General features: G+C 39.9%; 1 protein-coding gene across 2 annotated transcripts in view; it reads left to right on the top strand.

The window, feature by feature from the left end:
- Nucleotides 1-23,740, top strand: part of Adamtsl1 (ADAMTS like 1) — a 367,312-nt gene that overhangs the window by 93,268 nt on the left and 250,304 nt on the right. For both annotated transcript variants that reach the window (XM_021160015.3, XM_029476026.2), the window contains exon 4: nt 9,474-9,710. In XM_021160015.3, coding sequence (XP_021015674.2) covers nt 9,474-9,710 — 237 coding nt within the window. The remainder of the gene's footprint in view (nt 1-9,473; nt 9,711-23,740) is intronic.

The raw sequence follows: 23,740 nt of genomic DNA, 5'->3' as shown, positions 1-23,740 counted from the left end.
TTTTGTTGAGTATAGCCTTTTGTAGAAGGATCTGATGGTGTTTTGGATTTCTTCAGGATCTGTTGTTATGTCTCCCTTTTCATTTCTGATTTTGTTAATTAGGATGTTGTCCCTGTGCCCTCTAGTGAGTCTAGCTAAGGGTTTATCTATCTTGTTGATTTCCTCGAAGAACCAACTCTGAGTTTGGTTAATTCTTTGACTAGTTCTTGTTTCCACTTGGTTGATTTCACCCCTGAGTTTGATTATTTCCTGTCGTCTACTCCTCTTGAGTGAATTTTCTTCTTTTTTTTCTAGAGCTTTTAGATGTGTTGTCAAGCTGATAGTGTGTGCTCTCTCCAGTTTCTTTTTGGAGGCACTCAGAGCTATGAGTTTCCCTCTTAGAAATGCTTTCATTGTGTCCCATAGGTTTGGGTATGTTGTGGCTTCATTTTCATTAAACTCTAAAAAGTCTTTAATTTCTTTCTTTATTCCATCCTTGACCAAGGTATCATTGAGAAGAGTGTTATTCAGTTTCCACGTGAATGTTGGCTTTCAATTATTTATGTTGTTATTGAAGATCAGCCTGAGTCCATGGTGGTCTGATAGGATGCATGGGACAATTTCAATATTTTTGTATCTGTTGAGGCCTGTTTTGTGACCAATTATATGGTCAATTTTGGAGAAGGTCTTGTGAGGTGCTGAGAAAAAGGTATATCCTTTTGTTTTAGGATAAAATGTTCTGTAGATATCTGTTAAGTCCATTTGTTTCATAACTTCTGTTAGTTTCACTGTGTCCCTGTTTAGTTTCTGATTCCACGATCTGTCCATTGGTGAAAGTGGTGTGTTGAAGTCTCCCACTATTATTGTGTGAGGTGCAATGTGTGCTTTGAGCTTTACTAAAGTGACTTTAATGAATGTGGCTGCCCTTGCATTTGGAGCATAGATATTCAGAATTGAAAGTTCCTCTTGGAGGATTTTACCTTTGATGAGTATGAAGTGTCCCTCCTTGTCTTTTTTGATAACTTTGGGTTGGAAGTCGATTTTATTCGATATTAGAATGGCTACTCTAGCTTGTTTCTTCAGACCATTTGCTTGGAAAATTGTTTTCCAGCCTTTCACTCTGAGGTAGTGTCTGTCTTTTTCCCTGAGATGGGTTTCCTGTAAGCAGCAGAATATTGTGTCCTGTTTGTGTAGCCAGTCTGTTAGTCTATATCTTTTTATTGGGGAATTGAGTCCATTGATATTAAGGAAAAGTAATTGTTGCTTCCTTTTATTTTTGTTGTTAGAGTTGGCATTCTGTTCTTGTGGCTGTCTTCTTTTTGGTTTGTTGAGGGATTACTTTCTTGCTTTTTATAGGGCGTGATTTCCGTCCTTGTATTAGTTTTTTTTTTTTTTTCTGTTATTTTCCTTTGAAGGGCTGGATTCGTGGAAAGGTAATGTGTGAATTTGGTTTTGTCGTGGAATACTTTGGTTTCTCCATCTATGGTAATTGAGAGTTTGGCCGGGTATAGTAGCCTGGGCTGGCATTTGTGTTCTCTTAGTGTCTGTATAACATCTGTCCAGGCTCTTCTGGCTTTCATAGTCTCCGGTGAAAAGTCTGGTGTAATTCTGATAGGCCTGCCTTTATATGTTACTTGACCTTTCTCCCTTACTGCTTTTAATATTCTATCTTTATTTAGTGCATTTGTTGTTCTGATTATAATGTGTCGGGAGGAATTTCTTTTCTGGTCCAGTCTATTTGGAGTTCTGTAGGCTTCTTGTATGTTCATGGGCATCTCTTTCTTTAGGATTGGGAAGTTTTCTTCTATAATTTTGTTGAAGATGTTTGCTGGCCCTTTAAGTTGAAAATCTTCATTCTCATCAACTCCTATTATCTGTAGGTTTGGTCTTCTCATTGTGTCCTGTATTTCCTGGATGTTTTGAGTTAGGATCCTTTTGCGTTTTGTATTTTCTTTGATTGTTGTGCCGATGTTCTCTATGGAATCTTCTGCACCTGAAATTCTCTCTTTCATCTCTTGTATTCTGTTGCTGATGCTCGCATCTATGGTTCCAGATTTCTTTCCTAGGGTTTCTATCTCCAGCGTTGCCTCATTTTGGGTTTTCTTTATTGTGTCTACTTCCCTTTTTAGGTCTAGTATGGTTTTGTTCATTTCCATCACCTGTTTGGATGTGTTTTCCTGTTTTTCTTTAAGGACTTGTAACTCTTTAGCAGTGTTCTCCTGTATTTCTTTAAGTGAGTTATTAAAGTCCTTCTTGATGTCCTCTACCTTCATCATGAGATATGCTTTTAAATGGGTCTAGCTTTTCGGGTGTGTTGGAGTGCCCTGGACTGGGCGAAGTGGGAGTGCTGGGTTCTGATGATGGTGAGTGGTCTTGGTTTCTGTTAGCAAGATTCTTACATTTGCCTTTCGCCATCTGTAATTTCTGAAGTTAGTTGTTATAGTTGTCTCTGGTCCGAGATTTTTCCTCTCATGATTCTGTTAGCCTCAATCAGCAGACCTGGGAGACTAGCTCTCTCCTCTGAGTTTCAGTGGTCAGAGTACTCTCTGTAGGCAAGCTCTCCTCTTACAGGGAAGGTGCACAGATATCTGGCATTCGGACCTGCCTCCTGGCAGAAGATGAAGGCCTGTCCCAGAAGCTGTTAGCTTCTGTAGTCCACACTCTCACCAGTGCAGACTAGTCTCGGAGGGATCCGGGAACCAAGATGGCTCCCCCAGGTGCTCCAGCAAAGCCCTCGAGGGCTGGGCGGACACCTCTCCTCTGGCGGGGTAGGTGCCCAGATGTCTAGGGCCCAAAACGGGGTCTACCTCAGAAACTGTCCTCTAGGGACCTTGGGGGTGTCTGCCGACTCTGCACCCAGGTGACCCGGTGCTGGCACTGACCAGAAGGGACTTGTGACCCTGGTCAGGCCGGGTTTTCTGCTCCCCTAATGCTGTCTCAGGTTCCATGGGATTGGATTGGAACAGAAGTTGTGTTCCACTCACTGGTGGTCCTAAGATTGCATGGAGAGTTCTCTAGGGGACCTTGGGTGTGTTCGCCAATTCCGCACCCAAGGTGACCAGTGCTGGCACCAACCAGAAGGTATTTGTCTTGGTTTTGCTTTTATTTTAAATATCTCATTGAAAGACTATTAGTTCTACCTTTAATGTTTTCTGAGAGCTATACAGGTTCTGTATTTTCTGCATTCCTTATATCGAAAGGAAAATTACCTTTGGTCTGAGAACTGTGGCTTGTGCTAAAGAGTATCCCCCCAAAAACTGGTGTCTCAAAGGTGACATCCAAGGAAAGGTCACAAATGGTATAGAACAATTAGGACATATGTTTCTGAATCTGACTTGAAGCAGCTTGGGAAACATACTTGTTAAAGCACTCAATTATAATTCAAAACTAAATATCTGTGGATGATAGCTCTCTACAGTTTAACAGTTATTATTATTACTACTATGTTGCTATTGTTGATGATTATGATGACAACCATGATGATAATGGTGTTTATTAGAATACTTGTAGGATAAGAGTCTATAGGGACTTTCTCTGAGCTTCCTCTAGGGGAGGTCAATAAATGTCCTAAATGACACTTGAGAAGTTTTTGCTTTGATTTATTTTAGTCTGTGTTATTTATTTATTTATTTATTTATTTATTTGGTTTGGTTGTTTGGTTGTTTGCTTTGGTTCAAAGAAAGAGTCTTTTGCCAAGTCCTTCTTCCCTTAATTATTATAATATGTGTACTTCATCAGAAATTTGATTCATGTTTCTGAATCACTTACACTGAAATCATCAGCAAGTTATTTTGTAAGAGCTACTGGGTGTCTAAGGAGCTTTTTGAACCTGTTTTACAATGCCAGGGTCAGATAAACCCAAATATTCAAAGGACTCATGTCCAGTTTCTAGCTCTGAACTCCAGGTCAAGGGCATCCATGATTTCACAAAATATATCCTTGCAACTCTACAAACTTTGATTTGTGATAAAAGTGTGTTGAAGTATCCATATGCATTATTACTCCCAGGGGTGCAGTTACAGCTGTAGAAAGAATCATAAAATGTGTATCTGGGGTATTCTTGGAACCATAACATGCAGGATAACATGCAGGTGATTATTTGTTTGTATCTTGATTCTCTATAGTACGTCTGAATATGTACACTAGTTTTATCACAGAAAACACTTAAACTTTGATTTAACTTGATTTACACTAATATTCCTTTATACCACTTTCAGTCTTAAACATTTTAGGAAATACATGAACATAGTTTGCTAAACAGAAAGAACTGAAGAATCTGCAGGAGTTTCGTGTCTTTACTGAGATGATATACCACTTAAAACATTGTACAAATGTAATTGATAGTATTTTTTGGAGTTGGAAAAAAATGCAGAAAATTACCTCTGGATCATAGGAGAACATTTCTTAATTATTTGTACATTTTCTCACCTGGCAAAGATGATTAACTCTGACATTACAATTCCCTTCTAAGCTCATTAACTTGTGTTCATAGGATAGAAGCAAAGGCAGTTAGGAGAGGTGTTTGGGACCATCTGAAGCAATTCCCTCAATGTTCCAAGTCAGTGAGGCTGCTTCAGTATTTCTGCTCTGCAGCGTAAGCAAGTGGATGCCGAGGTAACAGGTGTCTAGAAAATACTTGATTCAAATGTTATTAATTAGAACATCAGTTTAGTTCTTATTAATGGCCTCAAAGGAACTTGTGGACCATGTAGAGCTGGTTTATTCCACCTGTTGACATAGGAAAGTAGCAGCTTGAGCGAGACTCTAAGATGCATAACAGGGAGACTTAGAGAAGCAAACTTGAGGAGCTTGGATGGAAATTAATATAAAGGTTCTTTTAGGGAAAAGCTAGCAAGTGAGGTCTAAGGAAACATTGGCAGAATTTCTAAAGTAGGCAAAAGGTAATGTTACCTTTAGACCACGGGTCTGCAAAGAGCCTATGTTAAATCAGCTGATCTGTTCTTTTCTCTTGGAGCATAGGATCTGAAACAAGCTGGTGTTAGAATGGTGGTGTGTAATTCTTGTAGGTTTGCAGAGTGTGCAATTTGGATTTCTTACAATAAAAAGTAAGTGTAGTATAGAGTATGCACATATACCCTGAATTTTTTTATTTATGATTGTTTTAAAGGTTAAATGTATCCTAGCACTTATGAAGCCAACCAATTATGGTGGCCCATGACTGCAAATGGTGTGAACTTGGGCACTTATGCATACGTTGTATTTTATATGAATTATACTTTCTCTTTCTACTGTATTTTGTTCTCAAAAAAAAAACAAACATAAAACTAATAAGAAAATATATTTTAAGATTTTACACTATAGTTTGAACCATTTCATGTTTATACCAAATAAATGTTTAATTATATATATCCTACCTTGCCCAGTAAAAATTTACACTCCCCCCAAATACCAAAACCTTATGTGTTGCTTAGTAGAACCAGTAATGTAATAGAAGAGTCAGTAAGCATTTTATAATTAAAAAAGAAAAAAAACAAGAGTGTTCTCTAATGCTTCTATGAAAATAATAAGATTATCAGGGAAAGAACTGAATAAAATATCTCTGAGATTGATAACATAGTGAGAGAGAATTACTAACAACATACCATTAAGATAAAAGAGTATAAGAGAAGCCTTTCCAAAGGTGGATAGTCCAGAATTTTTATAGAGAATCTCATTCTGAAGACAATGAATAAAATTTACCTGTCTGTGCTAGTTAGTTTTTATTGCCAATCTGACACAATCTAGAAACCCCTGACAAGAGGAAGCCTCAATTAAAAAACTGGCCAAATCAGATTGGTCTGTGGCCAAGACTATAAGAATTTGCCTTGAGTGATGATTAGCATAGAGATGCTCAGCTCACTGTGGGTGACACCATCTCTAGGGATGGGAATCTGTGTTGTACAAGAAATCCATCTAAGCCCAAGCTCCAGAGCAAGCCACTGAGCAGCATTCCTCTATGGGTCCTGTTTCAGCTCTAGTCCCGACTTCCCTCAATTATGACCTAGAATTGCAAGCTAAAATAATCCATTACTCTTCAAGTTATTTGAGTCTAACTCTCTTAGTATAGCAAAAGAAAATCAAAATAAGACACTATCAAAAAGCCAGCCTAAAGTAACTTTTAAAAGTATAATTTCCCTTTGTGGTTTAGTATTTAGAGTTTTAATTAAAATATATCATTTCCTTCCTTCCCTTTCTTCCCTCCAATCTCTCCAATGTCCTGTCTCTCCAGTTCCTCCCATGTTGCCCAACACTCCCCCTCTAATTCATGGCTTCTTCTTCTTCTTCTTCTTCTTCTTCTTCTTCTTCTTCTTCTTCTTCTTCTTCTTCTTCTTCTTCTTCTTCTGCTGCTGCTGCTGCTGCTGCTGCTGCTGCTGCTGCTGCTGCTGCTGCTGCTGCTGCTGCTGCTGCTGCTGCTTTTCTGCTTCTGCTCCTACTCCTGCTGCTTCTGCTTCTTCTGCTTCTACTCCTCTTCCTTCATCCTCCTCCTCCTCATCATCATCATCATCATTCTATAAGTGTAAATATATAAATATGTCTGCTGAGTCACCTTAGTGTAAATTGTGTGGATATGATTTCTGGGCTGACCACTTGGTATTCCATAGTGGGAAAGACTAATCCTCCCTCTTGCAGCAGTCCTTAGCCATTCTTTGTCTATGAGTGGGGCTCTTTGAGATTTCCCCTTCCACCTTAGCATATCCATTTGGTGTTGTCCTTATTTGGATCTTATTTAGGAAGCCATATTGTTGAGATATCTTAGATATAGCTTCCCTGTAATATCTAAGAGATCCAATCTTGCAGCCAACTTTCTGGTTCTCTAGCTCTTATCTGATGGTGATGTTCCCTGAGCCTTAGATACCAGAGTTGTGTTGTAACTGTATCTACTGGAGTGATGGGTACCCCACTATCAGTTGATCTCTGAATTTGGATTTATTTTTCTATGATGGTCTCCATCTGCTACAAAGAGAGGTTTCTTGTTTGAGAGGTGAAAGAACTACACTTACCTGTGTGTATTTGTGTGTATTTGAGTAATAGGCTGAGAATGCAGCTAGGAATTATGCTGATCTCATAAAGTAAAGGAAGTAAGTTCTCTTCTGAGATCTACAAGCCAGTGATCCCTTAGCAGTTGACGGGGTTTCTGTTAACATACATGATTTCGCTCCTATTGAGCAGGACTTAAATCTAATCAGATTAGACAGCTGTTGGGTACCACCAAGATATGAGTGCCACTATTGTACCTTTAGAAAGATCGTGTCCTGCTGATCATTGATAGAAATCACAGCTGAGAGGTGCTATTGATTGCTTCCCTCCTTTATCAGCTTGCATAACACCTTCTTAGTACTATTAAAACTAAACTTTAGGAAGGAGACATTCAAGGTTAGATTCAACTTGAATCTTCTGAATTCTGTGTCAGAGCCATGTGATATCTTCAGCAATAGGGACTTACCCTCTACCTTTGGGAGGAAACCCAGGGCAATAGCAATAGTAATAGCAAAAGCCTATACTGTTTTACAAGTTTCTTGGCCTACTCTAACCAACAACTCAAAAGGAGGTTTCTCATGCCTGGTACTGGGGTTTTTATAAGATAATCATGGCTCTTGTGAGTATAATTGTCATCTCAAGTGTTATAATATCATTTCAAATACATACATAAATATATATGAATATATACATTCATATATATGAATATATAGATTCATATATGTGTACATGTACACATTCATACAAACACACACATGTTACATGTAATTTCTGGTATATATAAAGTAATATGGTTTGCAAGCTTTATATGCCTCAGTACAGGGGAACGCCAGGGCCAAGAAGTGGGAGTGGGTGGGTGGGGGGATGGGTCAGGGAGCCTGTGGGGGACTTTTGGGATAGCATTGGAAATGCTAATGAAATAAATACCTAATAAAAAAATAAAGTAATATGATTCATTAAGGCTTTTTCAAACAGTGTTATTTGTTCCTTCTTTCTCTCCTGTATTCATCTCCCTTCCCTCCTCCCCACTTTAAGCCCCCCACCCCAGTTTTCCCCATTTCTCCCATTTTTAAAGTTTGATTGTATTTTCTATCTCTCCAAGTTTTATCATTCATTAGACAATAACCATTGTTAATTACAATTTTACATTTTAAGTTTCCCTTATGAAATATACATTTAGAGGATTTTCTTTTTCATCAGTCTCTGTAAACATTATTTAAAATTTAAATTAATAGAACATCCTAATTCTCTGGTTCTTTCTTTTAATTGTTTATTAAATAGTCAAAGTAATTGTTGCTGGATATATTCCTTGGGTAGGTCAATGGCTGACCTATGTTCATGACCTTCTCATAAGACCTTGTGAGCTGAGTGGTCCCTGGATGGAGCATAGGGAGCCAGGTGGAAGGAGAATCCATCTGTGGAGAATAGCCATGTCCTCTTCTCCCTGCCTCACTGCTGACCCTAAAGCAATTCACATAAAAAGGATGGTCTCTTGTCTTTGTTCTCCATATTAATTTTAGAAGCTATGATTCCTAAGTTCTAGGAAACAGCTCACAAATGTTTTCACATATTTTTTTTTTCAAATAAATGCATCATAGTTCTTTTCTACTAGCTACTGAAATAAAGGCCTGTCATAGATCTAGGTAGGTGTGATGGCTCATGTCCATAATCTTAATCCTCAGGTGGCTGAGGCAGAGAGGTTACTAGTTCCAGATCAGCTTGGGTGACAAAGTGAAAAGCAAGGCCTGTCCTGACAACCAATTAATCAATAAACAAATAAATAAACTTTAAAAGTCTAGGTTAGGTTTGAGCTGGGTGGCTAAGAGCTCTGGCTACTCTTCCAGAGGACCTGGGTTCAATTTCTGGCACCCACTAGTCAACTCACAACCATCTGGAAGACCAATTCTAAGATATATAATGCCCTCTTCTGGCTTCTGCAGGCATTGGGCATGAATGGGATGCACAATTATGCATGTACGAAAATGACCCATACTCATAAAATATTATTTTTAAAAAAAAAACTGTAAGTATCTAAAGATATAGTTCAACAACAAAACTACATGAAGCCATCACTTTAATCTCCAGTATGACAACAACCAAACAAAACATTGTCATATCTCTCATTTTCAGAATAGAGGGAGACAAGAACATTTTCAGCTATCCAAAATTAGAAGGCATCAAAATGTCATAATGTTGAAGAGACTGGATGAGCAGACATCATTTAGAAAGTATTTCTAGGTGTCTACTTTGCACTCATGTCAACCCAAAGATTTATTTCAATTTACATTTTCATTTGGCTTCATTGAGAAAATCTATCAAAGTTATTTCTCAGATCTTTATATTTTAAGGGCCCAAATAATCATGTAACCTCTAAAGAGACACAGTGAAGGTCATCTGTAACAGTTAGGATATTCACTTGGTTTTCTACAACTTCCACAGACCACACAACTGTCCCAGCTTTCTAATTGGGGATATTCTCATAATGTCTACTTATGCCCTTTCCCCCTCTTCTCTAGGACTGCCCACCAGAAGCAGGTGATTTCCGAGCTCAACAGTGTTCTGCTCATAACGATGTCAAGTACCATGGACAGTTTTATGAATGGCTTCCTGTATCTAATGACCCTGACAATCCATGCTCACTCAAGTGCCAAGCAAAAGGAACCAGCCTGGTTGTTGAACTAGCACCAAAGGTCTTAGATGGTACACGATGCTATACAGAATCACTGGATATGTGCATCAGCGGCCTATGCCAAGTAAGTGCTGAACTATTCCCAGGTAACTTATCCAGAGGTGTCATGACTGCACAGAAATAAGATTCTGAAAGTAATTCACTTTGCCTGAAAGGAAGTAAGTTTCTGAGAGTTACTCGGTTGTCTTCTAGAGTTTATAAAGAGTAATTGATTTGAAGACTATAATTTCAGTGAACTGTACGGGCACTGTATTCCATACTGGTGTTATGGAAATTCAAACTGCAGGTTGGTTTTGTTTGTTACTTTGTTTTTTTTTTTTTTTTCCTTCCTTGAATGATACTTGAATGGTAGAGAATAAAAATTCTTGACTATTGTGCTTTGATGATGAAGTTTGAAATTACCTGTTACTCAAATGTTTCTGATATTTAGAAAGGGATGGATGGAGGAAGGGCAGGAGGGAAGCAGAGATGTGTGTGTGTGTGTGTGTGTTTTCAGACATTCATTTTCCTGTACATAGAATTTCAGACTCAGGTAAGAGAATGCAGATCCTTGCTGCCTGCAACTATGTTGAAAATTCATACAACTTGCAGCAAAAGGGAAGGCCTGACATGTAACAACTAGGCTGACTTTCAGCTTGGTAACCTTTAAAGTCCAAGAATACAGAATAGGGATTGATTTCTGGTATCAATTCGTCAGAGTGTCCTTGAAGACTCAGTAAGGCGATGAAGTGCTATGTTAGCCCATTTGCCATGAACTTGTCTTCATTTTCAAGCTCACTTTTTAGCATGTGATGAGCAATTTACATTGTAGAGCGAGCAGGTTCTCCAAATACTATTATTCACTCTATTCTTATACGTGTCACAGTATAAACATTTTAAGAACGTTTGCCTCAAATGGGAGGACATTGATTGAGTCTGAATCTGTGACATAACAACTTCAAATATCATAAAAATAATATGAAATGTATGATTTGTTTTAAGTTTACATTTATTTAAAACTTACATCTACGCATTGATTTACAATGGACATGCCATTTAAATTGTTCTGAGACATGAGCTGTGAGATAAGGTTTTATATGTGAGGGAGGAAAGGAGCTGCAGTCAGTCTTCATGTGGGTTAGCAAGGTGATAGAGAAGGGGCATGCAGGGTTTTTCAGAGAGGAAAAAGGAGAGGCAATACATCTGTCAGACATTTCTTGTATATGAGATGAATTCCAAGTGTAAATGTGAATGTGAGATTTTATTCTTCACAAGATTGCAAAGGTCTTAGAGTTTAGCCACATACCTTAAAAGCTATGTTGGTAGAACATTATTTGTGGTATTTTACAACTATTTGCAAAATTATTTTGTGATTATTTGTAAATAGCCTAACTGAGGCTGGAAAGATGGCTGGCTCAGTGGTTTAGGGTGCATCCTTCTTTTCCTGGGGACACAACTTCCTTTCAGAGCACCATGTTAGGAGATTCACAATCACCTGTCACTTTACATCCAGTGGTTCCAATACCTTCTTCTGGCCTACATAGATAGCCACATATGCACATGGCATAACTCATACAGATGCACACAAAAATAAAACTGAAAAAATTAAGAATACTGCCATTGAGGGCTCTTGATTTATTGAAGTGGAATTATGAAAAATGTAAAAAAAAATGTCAGCAATAGTAACGAATCATAAAGAGAATAAACATAGAACAGATTTACCGCAAGGAATGGGAGTTATGGTCCCTTCTCCATATCCACTGCTTGACTGTCTTATAAATAAAAGTCCAAGGGCTAGCACATGCGCATGGTCATATGACAATTACATCACATCAGAAACGGGACTGAATCCCAGGCCTTCTAATATCCATGTCAGTGTTGTTTCTACAATCCTACATCTGCAAATGAACTGAAGTCAACAAGACAGGTCAGAAAATTAGGTTTCCATTGTTTCTGTTGCATGACAGCTCGATCTGGCATGCTTTCTCGCTGGGTTCTTCTTGCCAGCTGGCCTCGTATACCTTGGTCACTCAAAGAAAATCCTATCTCAGCAGCTGCAAAAAAAAAAAAAAAAAAGATAAATATGGAGAGATAGTGCTGTGCTGTGAATTACAAGTATAAGCAAGCCTCTTTAACTTAGATTCACACAATTGTGATTTGTTTGATTTGGGAGTTAATGTCAACTGTTCAAAGCAGTGACTCTCAACCTTTCTGGTGCTGCAACCCTTTAATGCAGTTCCTCATGGTTGGTGACCCCTCTGCCCCAGACATAAAATTACTTTTGTTGCTACTTCATAACTGTAATTTTGCTACTGTTATGAGTCCTTAGGCAACTCCTATGAAAGGTTTGTTTAATGCTGCCCAAAGGGTTCGCAACCCACGGATTTAAAAATAAATGTGATCCATACATCAAAATTACAATTGAGTATTACTGCTTTATTTCTGTGGTAAGGGGCAATGCCATGGTGAGGTAGGAGATCTCAGACTTCATTGGAACACTAAAAGGTAGCATGGTTTGGCCAGAGAGAGATTAGATCACAGATTGAAAGTGAGCAAAATGTGATAGCTTTATAAATAATCATGGAAGTGTACATAGCAGATAGGACCACAATAAACAGTAAATGGTCGAGAAGCTTAGTCATGAAAAGACAGACTCTGGGTTATTTAGAAAGATCATTGCAGCCTCAGTTATAAGAAGTCTGAAGTAGACAGCCCTGGAGCCACGGAGATCAGTTCTAATGGAGGGTCCTGTACCAGCCAAGGGCACTGACACATCAGTCCTTCCCTGGGTAAAGACATCAGGAACAGAAAAGTAACTAAACCTGGAATAAAGACACTTTCTCCAGGAGGGAAGGGAAAGCTATAAATCAAATTAATCACAGGTTAAAAACTGAAACCTAATGTGGATTCATTCATAAAGGGTGTAAGCTCAAGTGTGCTTCAGTCAAGTCAACCTGAACTTTCTAAAGGGAACTGAAGGACAGGAGAGGCAGAGCTGATTGGTGGAGGAATAGAGATGACCAGAGGCCACCAAGGTAATGGAGAAATAGAGATTGCTTTGTGTGCACTAGTGGGAGGACAAAAGAGAGTAATTAAAAAAAGAAAAGCTGGAAATTTCCTCTCTGCAGAGCTAAAATCCACAAATTCTATATAGCTACAAAATAACCACTTAGCTGGGTTAACATCAGTGATTTGTAGTTTCATCTTAGAAAAATGTCTCATCTTAAAACACACTTGGGAATCAGTCAGTTAAATGGGCAGTTATATAAACATAGTCTCCTAGTTCCCTGAAAAAAAATACATTTTTAGCCTCATTTTCCCTTTCTCTTTTCTGCCCCATTTGTTGAAGATATTTGGCCTTTTGTCCAGCTTTTTGTTTTAGAAATTCTCAAAATCAGCTTTAAGTGTGTATGAGACCAGTCATGTGAGTCACAAACTATAGAGTCTAAATTTCTGAATCCAGAATTACCTTGATAGGAAATGATATGTGCTACAGTAGCTTCTCATTCACAAGCACCAATTTATTTCCAGTCTGTGTGTCTGATCCCCATCTATGACCCACTTCCTCAAAACTATTTGGTTCTTCATCTCTATAACAGAAGCATGGAGTCCCAGGGTTGTACTAATAAGAGAACCCTAGCAAAGGTTCTCCTCCTCCTCCTCCTCCTCTCCCTCCTCTTCTTCCTCTGCCTCCTCTTCTTCCTCCTCCTCCTCCTTCTTTGTGATAGCAGAGCAACACACAGGTAGGCCATATATTCATTCATCCTTCTGACTGTAGCAGCAGTGATAAGAATATATATTTGTATGTGTGTGCATGTGTATATGTGTATACACACACACACACATCTAGTGTTGATGGCTGCTGTGGACATAAGGCTTGTTTGTATGATAATGTACATAGTTTATGTTCTTCCTTCAAGGAATGTCCTCCCTGTTAACATTAGTGACTCCATGATCAGAGTCAGCGCAAGTCCAGGAGGTGAAGGTGTGGCTAATGTCTCAGCAAAAATGGTAAATGCCTTCCAAACAGTCCTTAAGGCTATGGAAAAGAACTCCAAAAACATAGGTTCAAAAATATATAATTTCTCAAAAACTAAAGATGCAACATGAATTATAGGAGGGGCTTCACAAATCTAAAGGAACAAAAGCAGCTGTGCTGTGAGACAACTTGTCAGAAAGATACTAAGGAAGGAGATAAAGAGATTTAGGGAGTGGTGATCGAAGGAGACAAAACAACTAAGTTGTTTTGTTTATGCTTAAGAAGACAGATGTGTGAGTTCAGGGTCAGCCTGGGACTGAACAAGGTTAGGCCCGGGTGGGGTAGAAATGGTAATTTCAGGACTGGATCCTACCCAGTTATCTTATCATCTGTGCTTAACAGAGACAGGCAGGTCTCTGAATTCTCTTGCAATACTAAAATAAAGTGTGTGCTTGCTGTCTTTTAAGAATTAAGGAGTCTGGGTTGCAGGATATTGATTTATAGAAAAAGCAAAAAGAAACCTGGAGTAAATGACTTGTTTGATATGTAAAATAAAAGACTTGGCTTATGATCTGCAAAGGAAGCTATCCAGAAAAACTTTTAGAATAAAAAGAGAACTGCTTAGAGAACTGTCTTGAGCAGGAGAGAGAGAGACAGACAGGCAGAGGCAGAGGCAGAGGCAGAGGCAGAGGCAGAGGCAGAGGCAGAGGCAGAGGCAGAGGCAGAGGCAGAGGCAGAGGCAGAGAGGCAGAGGCAGAGGCAGAGGCAGAGGCAGAGGCAGAGGCAGAGGCAGAGGCAGAGGCAGAGAGGCAGAGAGGCAGAGAGGCAGAGAGGCAGAGAGGCAGAGAGGCAGAGAGGCAGAGAGGCAGAGAGGCAGAGAGGCAGAGAGGCAGAGAGGCAGAGAGGCAGAGAGGCAGAGAGGCAGAGAGGCAGAGAGGCAGAGAGGCAGAGAGGCAGAGAGGCAGAGAGGCAGAGAGGCAGAGAGGCAGAGAGGCAGAGAGGCAGAGAGGCAGAGAGGCAGAGAGGCAGAGAGGCAGAGAGGCAGAGAGGCAGAGGCAGAGGCAGAGGCAGAGGCAGAGGCAGAGGCAGAGGCAGAGGCAGAGGCAGAGGCAGAGGCAGAGGCAGAGGCAGAGGCAGAGGCAGAGGCAGAGGCAGAGGCAGAGGCAGAGGCAGAGGAGGCAGAGGCAGAGGCAGAGGCAGAGGCAGAGGCAGAGGCAGAGGCAGACAGAGACAGAGATGGAGCGCAGAAGAGGGAACAAGCAATCTGGAAAGCTGTCTCAAGCAGAACATAGGTCATCAACTTGGATTCACAATCTGACTTTGACTCATTTGTTTCACTCCTCCCAGACACCCCTTTCTCAGAACCCCTCTCCAAGCCAGGGCTTGCTCTTGGCAGGATTATATGACTTCCTCAGGGTTACCTGGCTTTACCTGGCTCCCAGGAGCCAATCCCTTCTGCCACAACCAGGTGCATCGAGACAATGATCATTTGGTAATAGTCCCCCAATTTGGCTACCTACCAAAATCACCTGGAAAGCATTTATGAGACACAGCTCTTGAGTCCTATCCACCAGACATTCAAATATTTGAGTTCTATGTCTTTAAAACTACGACTCTGTGGCAAAATCAAATTCATAAACTACTTATAGATTGGATAGCAGGTAGGACTTAAAAATAAAGGACATGAGGTAGAATCTGCCCCTTCTTTAACCAGCTTTATGGTTTTGGTCAAGGTATGTAGTCCCCTGAGACTGTTTTAATCTAAATGAGGATGCCTCACCAACCAAAGAGGACCAAGTAAGTGAGGTCATTGCTGTGCAGCTGTAGTTTGATGGCACTGGAATACTGATTTCCAGGAAGATGAGGAAAGGAGGAGGGGAGGAGAAAGGAAAAAGGAGAGTAAGATGGAGGGAGGATAGCACAGTGGTGGGATGCCTACCTAGCATCCCTAAGGTCCTGGATTCCATCCCCAGAACTGCACACCAGAACCAGAACAAGGATCTACAACCACTCTCACTACCATCACATGTCAGTTAAAATGCTAGTAACTAGATGGAGAGTAGGACCCAGCTCTACACCAAAGACAGTCCTTTACATGGAATCTAGATTCCCTTGGGAGATAATCACCACCCTGTACTTTCCCCTTTCTTCCAAAACACAGGAACCATCTCTAGCAGGGTTTCAGAAAGTGGTTTTGGAAAACACTTCCTTGAAAATGACCTAGTCCATCCTCAAGACATAAGGCTGAATCGAGCTGTGAGCTTCTCCTAGGGCTTCACAGCTAGTTAACAGCTGATGAAGGTCAGGGAGTGGCCCTGTTTATCAACATTCTGGAAAAAGGTTCTCAGTGTTATTTCTTCAGCACATGCCTCGGGCTAAGATTTTTGTCCAGCTTTAATTCTGTCATCAATATTATGAAAGTAATATAGTGACTATACCTTTCAAACTACACTCCCTTTCCCTCCCTCCCTCCCTCCCTCCCTCCCTCCCTCCCTCCCTCCCTCCCAGTAATCCTCCCCTGAGGCTCACTGTGCGGATGTGTATTCTCATCTTAGGTTGAAAAACACTGACTGGTCTGTTTACTTGCCTGCTTTTGCATTAGATGTAGATCGGAGTCAAGACAAGAACAGGAAGGCAAGTTTGAATACTTAAGGCCAGAGGCTCTGAAGCCAGCTCTGCATGAGCTACAAGCTAAGACTCATTATTTGTTGGTGTGCCACTTGAAGCAAAATTATAAGCCTCAGCTGAAAGCAAGGCACCATTACTGAAAATAACCCATACACAACTCACTGAACATAGAGAAGTAGAGTCTATCTAGACCCTTCACCCCTACTGGCTAATAAGACTCCCTTGTAGAAAACTATAAGTGTTTATCTATGAGGGGTAGCTTCTGGATCATGAATGGGGCCGTGCACCTGCTTCTTTCAACTCTAGGACCCCATCTGGTGCAGACCCTTGAAGGTCCTGCATATGCTGCCTCGGTCTCTGTGTGTTCATATGTGCCCTGGTGGTGGTGTGCTTAGAGGGCCTGGTTTCCTTGATGTCCTTGATCTCTGGATCTTTCTATCTCATCTTCCATTGGGTTTCCTGAGTCCTGAGGAGAGGGATTCGATGGAAACTTTCTGTTTAGGGCTGAGTGTTCCAAGGTCGCTCACCCTCTGCATATGTCTAGCGATGGATCTCTGTATTTGTTTCCATCTGTTTCAGAAGAAAGCTTCTTTGATGGTGGGTGAAGAAGTCACTAACCTATGAATATAGAAGAATGTCATTAGGATGCATTTAATTGCTATGTTCCTTTTGTAGTACAATAGTATTTGATTTTCCCCTAAGTCCCTGGACTATCTAGGCTAAGTTCTTGGTCACCCAAGCAGAGCTGAAAATGGGCTCCATCTCATGGAGTGGTCCTTAAATCAAATCAGATATTGATTGGTTACTCCCACAAGCTTTGTGTGACTGTTACACTAACAGACATGGCACCATTGTAGGTCTAAGGATTTGTAGCTGGCTTGGTGTTTATGTTTCTTCTTCACCATCTTGCAGAGTACTTTCTAGTACTAAACACTAGCCAGAAGGGGTGAAAGCTCTAGGTAGGCACTAGGTTAACTTCCCCATGTTCAATAGTTGTATGGATGTTGTCTTCAACAATGGGGTCTCACTGTCGTTTTATACAGAGCAGCGTATAGTCTCGGTAACAGACTGGGATGTTTGGGGATTTTCATAGGACTGTTTGACCTATATACAACTCAATTGTATATAACCCAATTCCAGTACTGAAAGCTTCATTTGGTGGCAAGAGATGGTCATGTGAGACTGTCTTCCCCATTATTTGGCAATTTTATTTAGAACTCCTTATATGTATATATTTTAGAAAGTGTCTACTGTATTAGGTTTCCATACTGCCCCTCAAATGCCACTTAATTTTATCTGTCCCTCCCCATATCCCTTCACTCTTCCCCCTCCACTTGATTTTCCTATTCCAATCTCCAACATCCCCCATCCATCCATGACTATCTCTTCTATTTCTCTTTCCTATGGAGAGAGCAAACTGTCTCCCCAAGTCCCTTATTCTATACCTCACCACAGTGGTTCTAGGAATTATAGGTAAGTTATCATTAACTTAAAAGCTAATATCCACAACAAGTGAACAATGTTTTGTCTCTCTTGGTCTGGGTTACTTCACTCAGTATGATTTTTTTTCTAGTTTCATCCACTTACTTGCAAAATTCATGACTTTATTTTTTTAATGTTTGAGTAATGCTCCATTATGTAAATGTGCTATATTTTCTTTATCCATCCTCTTGTTGAGGTTGTTTCCAATTTCTAACTATTATAAATAAAGCAGCAATGAATCTGGTTGAGCAAGTGTCCCTGGTAGGACGAAGAACCTTTTGGATATATGCCTAAGAGTGGAATAGGTGGATGATGAGGTAGATTGGTCCCAATCTTGCCTAGGAACTGCCACAGGTTTCCATGCTTTCCATATCCATTTGCAGATAGACATACAGCAATGAACGAGTGTTCTTATTCCACATCCTCACCAGCATGAGCTGTCACCTGTTTATCGATCTGAGCCATTCTGACAGATAAAAGATGAAATCTCAAAGTAGTTTTGATTTCCATTTCCCTGATGACTAACAATGTTCAGCATTTTTTTAAGTGGTTCTCGATCCTGAAACTTCTCTTTTATATTTTTATCCCATTTCTTAATTACCTTATTTAATTAATGTATATTCAGTGTTTTGAGTTCTTTATATATGTGGGATACTAGCCCTCTATTGGATGTGCAGTTGTAGAAATCTTTTCCCATTTTGCTAGCTGCCTCTTTGTCTGAGGTGTCCTTTGCTGCTCAGAAGCTTTTCAGCGTCCTAAGGTTCCATTTATTAACTGTTGATCATTGTGCTTGTGCTAATGGTGTTCTTTCAAATAGTCTTTATCTGTGCCACCAAGTTCAAGACTATTCCACACATTCTCGACTATCAGATTTTGGGTTGAGGTATTTGATCCATTTGTAGTTGAGTTTTGTAAAGGGTGATCGATCAGTATGGACCTATTTGGATTCTTCTACATGCAGCTGACCAGTTTGTCCTGTGCCATTTGTTGAGAATTCTGTCTTTTTTTCCTTTAATGTATATTTCTAGCTTCTTTATTTATTTTATTAGGTGTCCATAAGTGTGGATTTATGTCTGAGATTTTCAATTTGATTCCATTGATCAACATGTCTGCTTTTTCCCAATACCATGATGTTTTTATTGCTATGGCTCTGCAATAAAAACTTCACGGACCCATCAGCTATATAAATAATGACACAGAGGCTTATTAATGTCTCCTGACTACTCTATCCTGACTAATTCCGGCCTATGCCCACAATATGGCCAAGTCTCCCTCTCTATTCTGCTCTGATCCATCTGTCCACCTTTTGTGTCCACTGGTGAATCTCCTGCCTCTCAATTCTTCTCCCAGAGTCCCTATCTCTGTCCAGAAGTTCCACCTTCACCCAGCTATTAGCCATTAGATCTTTATTAAAGCCAATCAGACACAGTTCTAGATGGCCTTAGTTAGGCAAAGAAGAAACAACTATTTACAATATATAAGAGTGGTAATGAGCTATTAGTCTCATAAAACATACTGGGCAATGTTCCTGCTGTTTCGATTTTATGGAATAGTTTGAGAAGCATTGGTATTGAGTCTTCTTTGAAAGTCTGGTAGAATTCTGTGATGAAACTTTGTGCTCCTGGACTACTTTTGGTTAAACGGTTTTAATTATTGCTTCTGTTTCACTAAGAGTTATGGGTATGTTCAACTTGCTTATCTGATCTTGATTTAACTTTAATAAGAGGCATGTACTGAGAAAATTATCTATTCCTTTTAGAGTTTCCAATTTGGTAGAGTACAGGTATTTAAAGTTAAGATCCTTTGGAAAAGGGTTTGTCAATTTTGTTGGTAATCTCAAAAACCAACTCTATTTCATTGGCTGTTTGTATTGTTGTTATTGTTGTTTCTATTTGTATTGATTTCAACCCTGAGTCTGATTATTTCTTGCTGTCTATTTCTTTGGTTGTGATAGCTTCTTTTTGTTCAAGAGCTTTGAGTTGTGCTAATAAGCTACCAGTATGAAATCTCCACTTTTTAAATGTAGGTACTAGTGCTATGCACTTACCTCTTAGAACTGCCTTCATTGTGGTAGAACAGTTTGGGTGTGCTGTGTATTCATTTCATTCAATTCTAGAAAATATTTAGCCGGGCAGTGGTGGCACACACCTTTAATCCCAGCACTTGGAAGGAAGAGGCAGGTGGATTTCTGAGTTCAAGGTCAGCCTGGTCTACAGAGTGAGTTCCAGGACAGCCAGGGCTACACAGAGAAACCCTGTCTCAGAAAACAAAACAAAACAAAACAAAACAAAAACAAAAGGCAAAAAAAAAAAAAACCAAAAAAAAGAAAGAAAAGAAAATATTTAATTTCTTTATTTCTGTCTTGCTCCATTGTTAAATTCAGTGGTGAATTGTACCGTTTCCATGAGTTTGTAATCTTTATGCTGTTTCTTTTGTTGTTAGTATACAGTTTTAATCTGTGGTAATAAGACTTGCTTTATTTCTGAATATGTGGTAAATTTTGGAGAAAGTTCCATGAGATGCTAGGAAGAAAATATTTGTGTGTGTGTGTGTGTGTGTGTGTTATAGTCTGTAAATATGATATTTCCATTTGGTTTATAATATCAGCTATCTCCAGCATGTTTCTGTTTAGTTTTGGTCTGGATGATCTGTCTATTGATGAAAATAGAGTACTGAAGTCTTCCAGTATCAGTGGAAGATATGTGAGGGTCAGTATGTGATTTAAGCTGTAATAATGTTTCTTTTATGAACTTGTCTGCCCTTGTGTTTTGTGCCCCGACCTGCAGGGATTAAACAACAGAGTTCCTAAGAGAAGAGAGTTGCAATAACAAATTTGGGATCAGGGAGATGCAAAGGAAGGAGGCAAGACAAAAATTATGTTCAAGCCCCATTTATTCAAGGGAAATGGGGGGCTTTTTAAAGCTGAAAACCTCAAGTGGAATTTGCTCAGGTACACAGGCCAAACCAGTGGTGCTAGGTAACACATTAAGGTCAAAGAAATGTCCCCATTGTAAAAAGGTCTGGAAAGACATGTCCTCATTGTAAAAGGAAAGCCCTCCTTGTAAAATGTCCCAAGTAAATTACAGAATGGAAGCAAGACAGTGGAAGAAGCAAAATAGTGTTAGTGTTAGATAATGGCCCTTGACAAAATTCTAGGGGCTTCCGGGCCCCAACAGTTTTGTGTATAAAAGTTAAGTACTGCATTGTCCACATGTCGAATTTTTTCTTTGATAAGTATTATTACTATCTCTTGTGATTGTGATTTTGGTTTAATCTCTATTTCATCAGATATTTAAATGGCTATACCAGCTTACCTTTTAGGTCCATTTCCTTGGAACTATCTTTCCATCCTTCTAGCCTGAGGTGATGTCTTGATGTGAAGGTGGGTTTCTTGGATTCTGCAGAAGGATGGATCCTGTTTTCCCCATTCTGTTAGTCTGTTCCATTTTATTGAGGAATAGAGATCATTAATATTGAGCTTTATCATTGATCCATGTTTGTTGATTCCTGTTATCTTAGGGTGGTGGTGTTGGCAATGGTGTGTGTGCACATGTGTGTGTGTGTGTGTGTGTCTGTGTGTCTGTGTGTCTGTGTGTGTTTCCTTTCTCTTGATTTGCTAGTCTGAGATTATTTATTTTATGTTTTCTTAGGTATGGTGAGTTTTATGCTTGAGTTTTCCTTCTAGTAACTTCTGTGCATATGGATTTGTTAATAGATGTTGTTTAAGTTGGTTTTTATTTTATTTTCCCCATCTATGAAGATTGAACGTTTTGCTAAGTATAGTAGCATGAGCTGGTATCTGTGGTGTCTTAGAGTCTGCAGAACATCTGTCCAGGCTCATTTGGCTTTTAGAGCTTCCATTGAGAAGTCGTGTGTAACTCTAATACTTACACCTTTATATGTAACTTGATCTTTGTCTCTCACAGCTCTTAATATTCTTTCTTTGTTGTGTATAGTTAGTGTTTTAATTATTATTTGCTGAAGGTAATTTATTCTGGCACAGTCTATTTGATGTTCTGTATGATTCTTGTACCTTGATAGGCATCTCCTTTAACTTAAGGAAATTTTCTATTATAATTTTGCTGAAAATATTTTCTGTGCTTTGGACATGGATTTCTTCTCCTTTCTTTATTCCAATTATTCTTAGATTTGGTTGTTGCATGGTATCCCAGATTTCCTAGATATTTTATGCCAGGAATGTTTTAGATTTAACACTTTCTTTGACCAAGGTTTTCATTTCTTCTAACATGTTTTCAATGCCTGAGAGTCTTCATCCATCTCCTGTATTCTGTTGGTGAGGCTTGCCTCAGGGATTCCTGTTCAAGTTCCTAAATCTTTCATGTACAAATATTCCTTAATTTAGGTTTTCTTTATTGATTCTATTTCCACTTGCAGGTTTTGAGCTGTTTTATTCATTTCCTTCCACTGTTGTGTATTCACAGATTTCCTTAAGGGATTTTTATCCATTTCCTCTTTAAGGACAGCTATCATATTCATAAAGGCTGTTTTATGTTTTTACTTGGTGCTTCAGCTATGTTTCAATACTCAGAGCCTATTGTAGCAGGGTTGCTGGACTCTAGAGATATTGTCCTAGCTATCATTGATTGTGTTTTTACATTGGTGTGTAGGCATCTGGGTTTAAGAAGATCATAATTCTAAGTGCTGGTATCCAGTCTTGTCTTTGTTGAGTGGATGTTTTCGTCCTCAGTTTCTGTTGCCCTCTCAGGTTCTTAGGAAAGTGTGGTGGCTATGTATTTCCTGGTAGTAAATTTTCTGGGTTCCTGATAGGTGGGGTACTGGGGTTTCATGTAAAGTGTGTTTCTAGGTATTGGGAGCTAGCACTTACATGGATGGCAATGGGCTATGGGAAGCTGAGGGCATTCATTGGAGGGGGAAGGCAGGGTATACTAAGTGCCCTAGGGATGTGGGCAGAAAGTGAGGAAAGAATATATAGGGGAAGAGAGGAGAGTGAATATCTGAAGTTCACCTACCTGCTTTCCCAGCCTACTTGCTTCCCTATCAAGCTTGGCTGAGGGTTTCCCAGAGAAAAGCTGCTGGAGTTGGGAGCTGGGATAAGAGTATGAGTGGGGAAGAAGGTTGGAGTTGAAGATCTGCATGATCCACTGGAGATGGGGGCAAAGGGAAGAAGGAGGTCATAACAGGAGTTCTGGTACAGAGATGAGGGTGATACTGGGTTAAGGGATTGGAGGAGAGGAGGAAGAGGTGAAGAACTGTGGTTAAACTATTTGCTCCTCTGGCCAGAATACACTGTACGTCCCCAGGAGGAGAGTTTGCAGGGGAATATCTATGTGATCCACCAGAGACGGGAGCAGAGAGATCATAGCAGGTGGTCTTCTGAGAGCTGGGGATGAGACAGACTGGGGAGCTTGATTTGGAGGAGAGGAGGGAAAGGTGAAGATCTGCAGTTAATCCACCTGCTTCGCTATCCAGAGTGGGCTGTGGGTTTCCAGGGAGTGCCTAGTAGAGTTTATTCCCATTAAAAGAAGAGATATTAGCCTCAATTTCCTCTCTGCAGTGTGAGAATAATTGTCACTGATAAGATGGCTGTGCAGATTAAGTGACCAACTGGATGTAAAGTGCTTTTACTGGGTTTAGTAAGTACCAGCTGTTGGTACTAACAGTCCCCAAGCTCCTTCTTGCCTTTCTCTTTTCCTTCTGTGTGGCTGTGTGGAATGCACAGATCCATATGCTTATGCATATCGCAAGGGACACTGGCTCCCTGAGGGGACAAACCTGCCCTATTGGCTGTTCTAGGCATCTTTAACTAACAGTTCCATGTTATCCCTTTATCCGCTCCAGCTCCAGGGCAGTGAATTGTGTCCTGTGTAAAGCTAATGAACCATCACAAACAGGGCCAGCTCTATTAGCACTGCGGCAAGTCACTGATTTTCATTATCCAAATGCCCACATTTATATATGTTACAAAGCACAAAGCCAGATTGTGTTTTAAGGAACAGCATACATTCGTAGATAGAACGTGTGCAGCCATTAAAAATAATGTTGAG

Source organism: Mus caroli, unplaced genomic scaffold (assembly GCF_978045245.1).
Source record: "Mus caroli unplaced genomic scaffold, Mus_caroli_1 scaffold_6, whole genome shotgun sequence".
Classification (NCBI taxonomy): domain Eukaryota; kingdom Metazoa; phylum Chordata; class Mammalia; order Rodentia; family Muridae; genus Mus; species Mus caroli.
The sequence above is the reverse complement of the archived record's forward strand: the minus strand, read 5'-3'. Positions and strand labels throughout refer to the sequence as shown.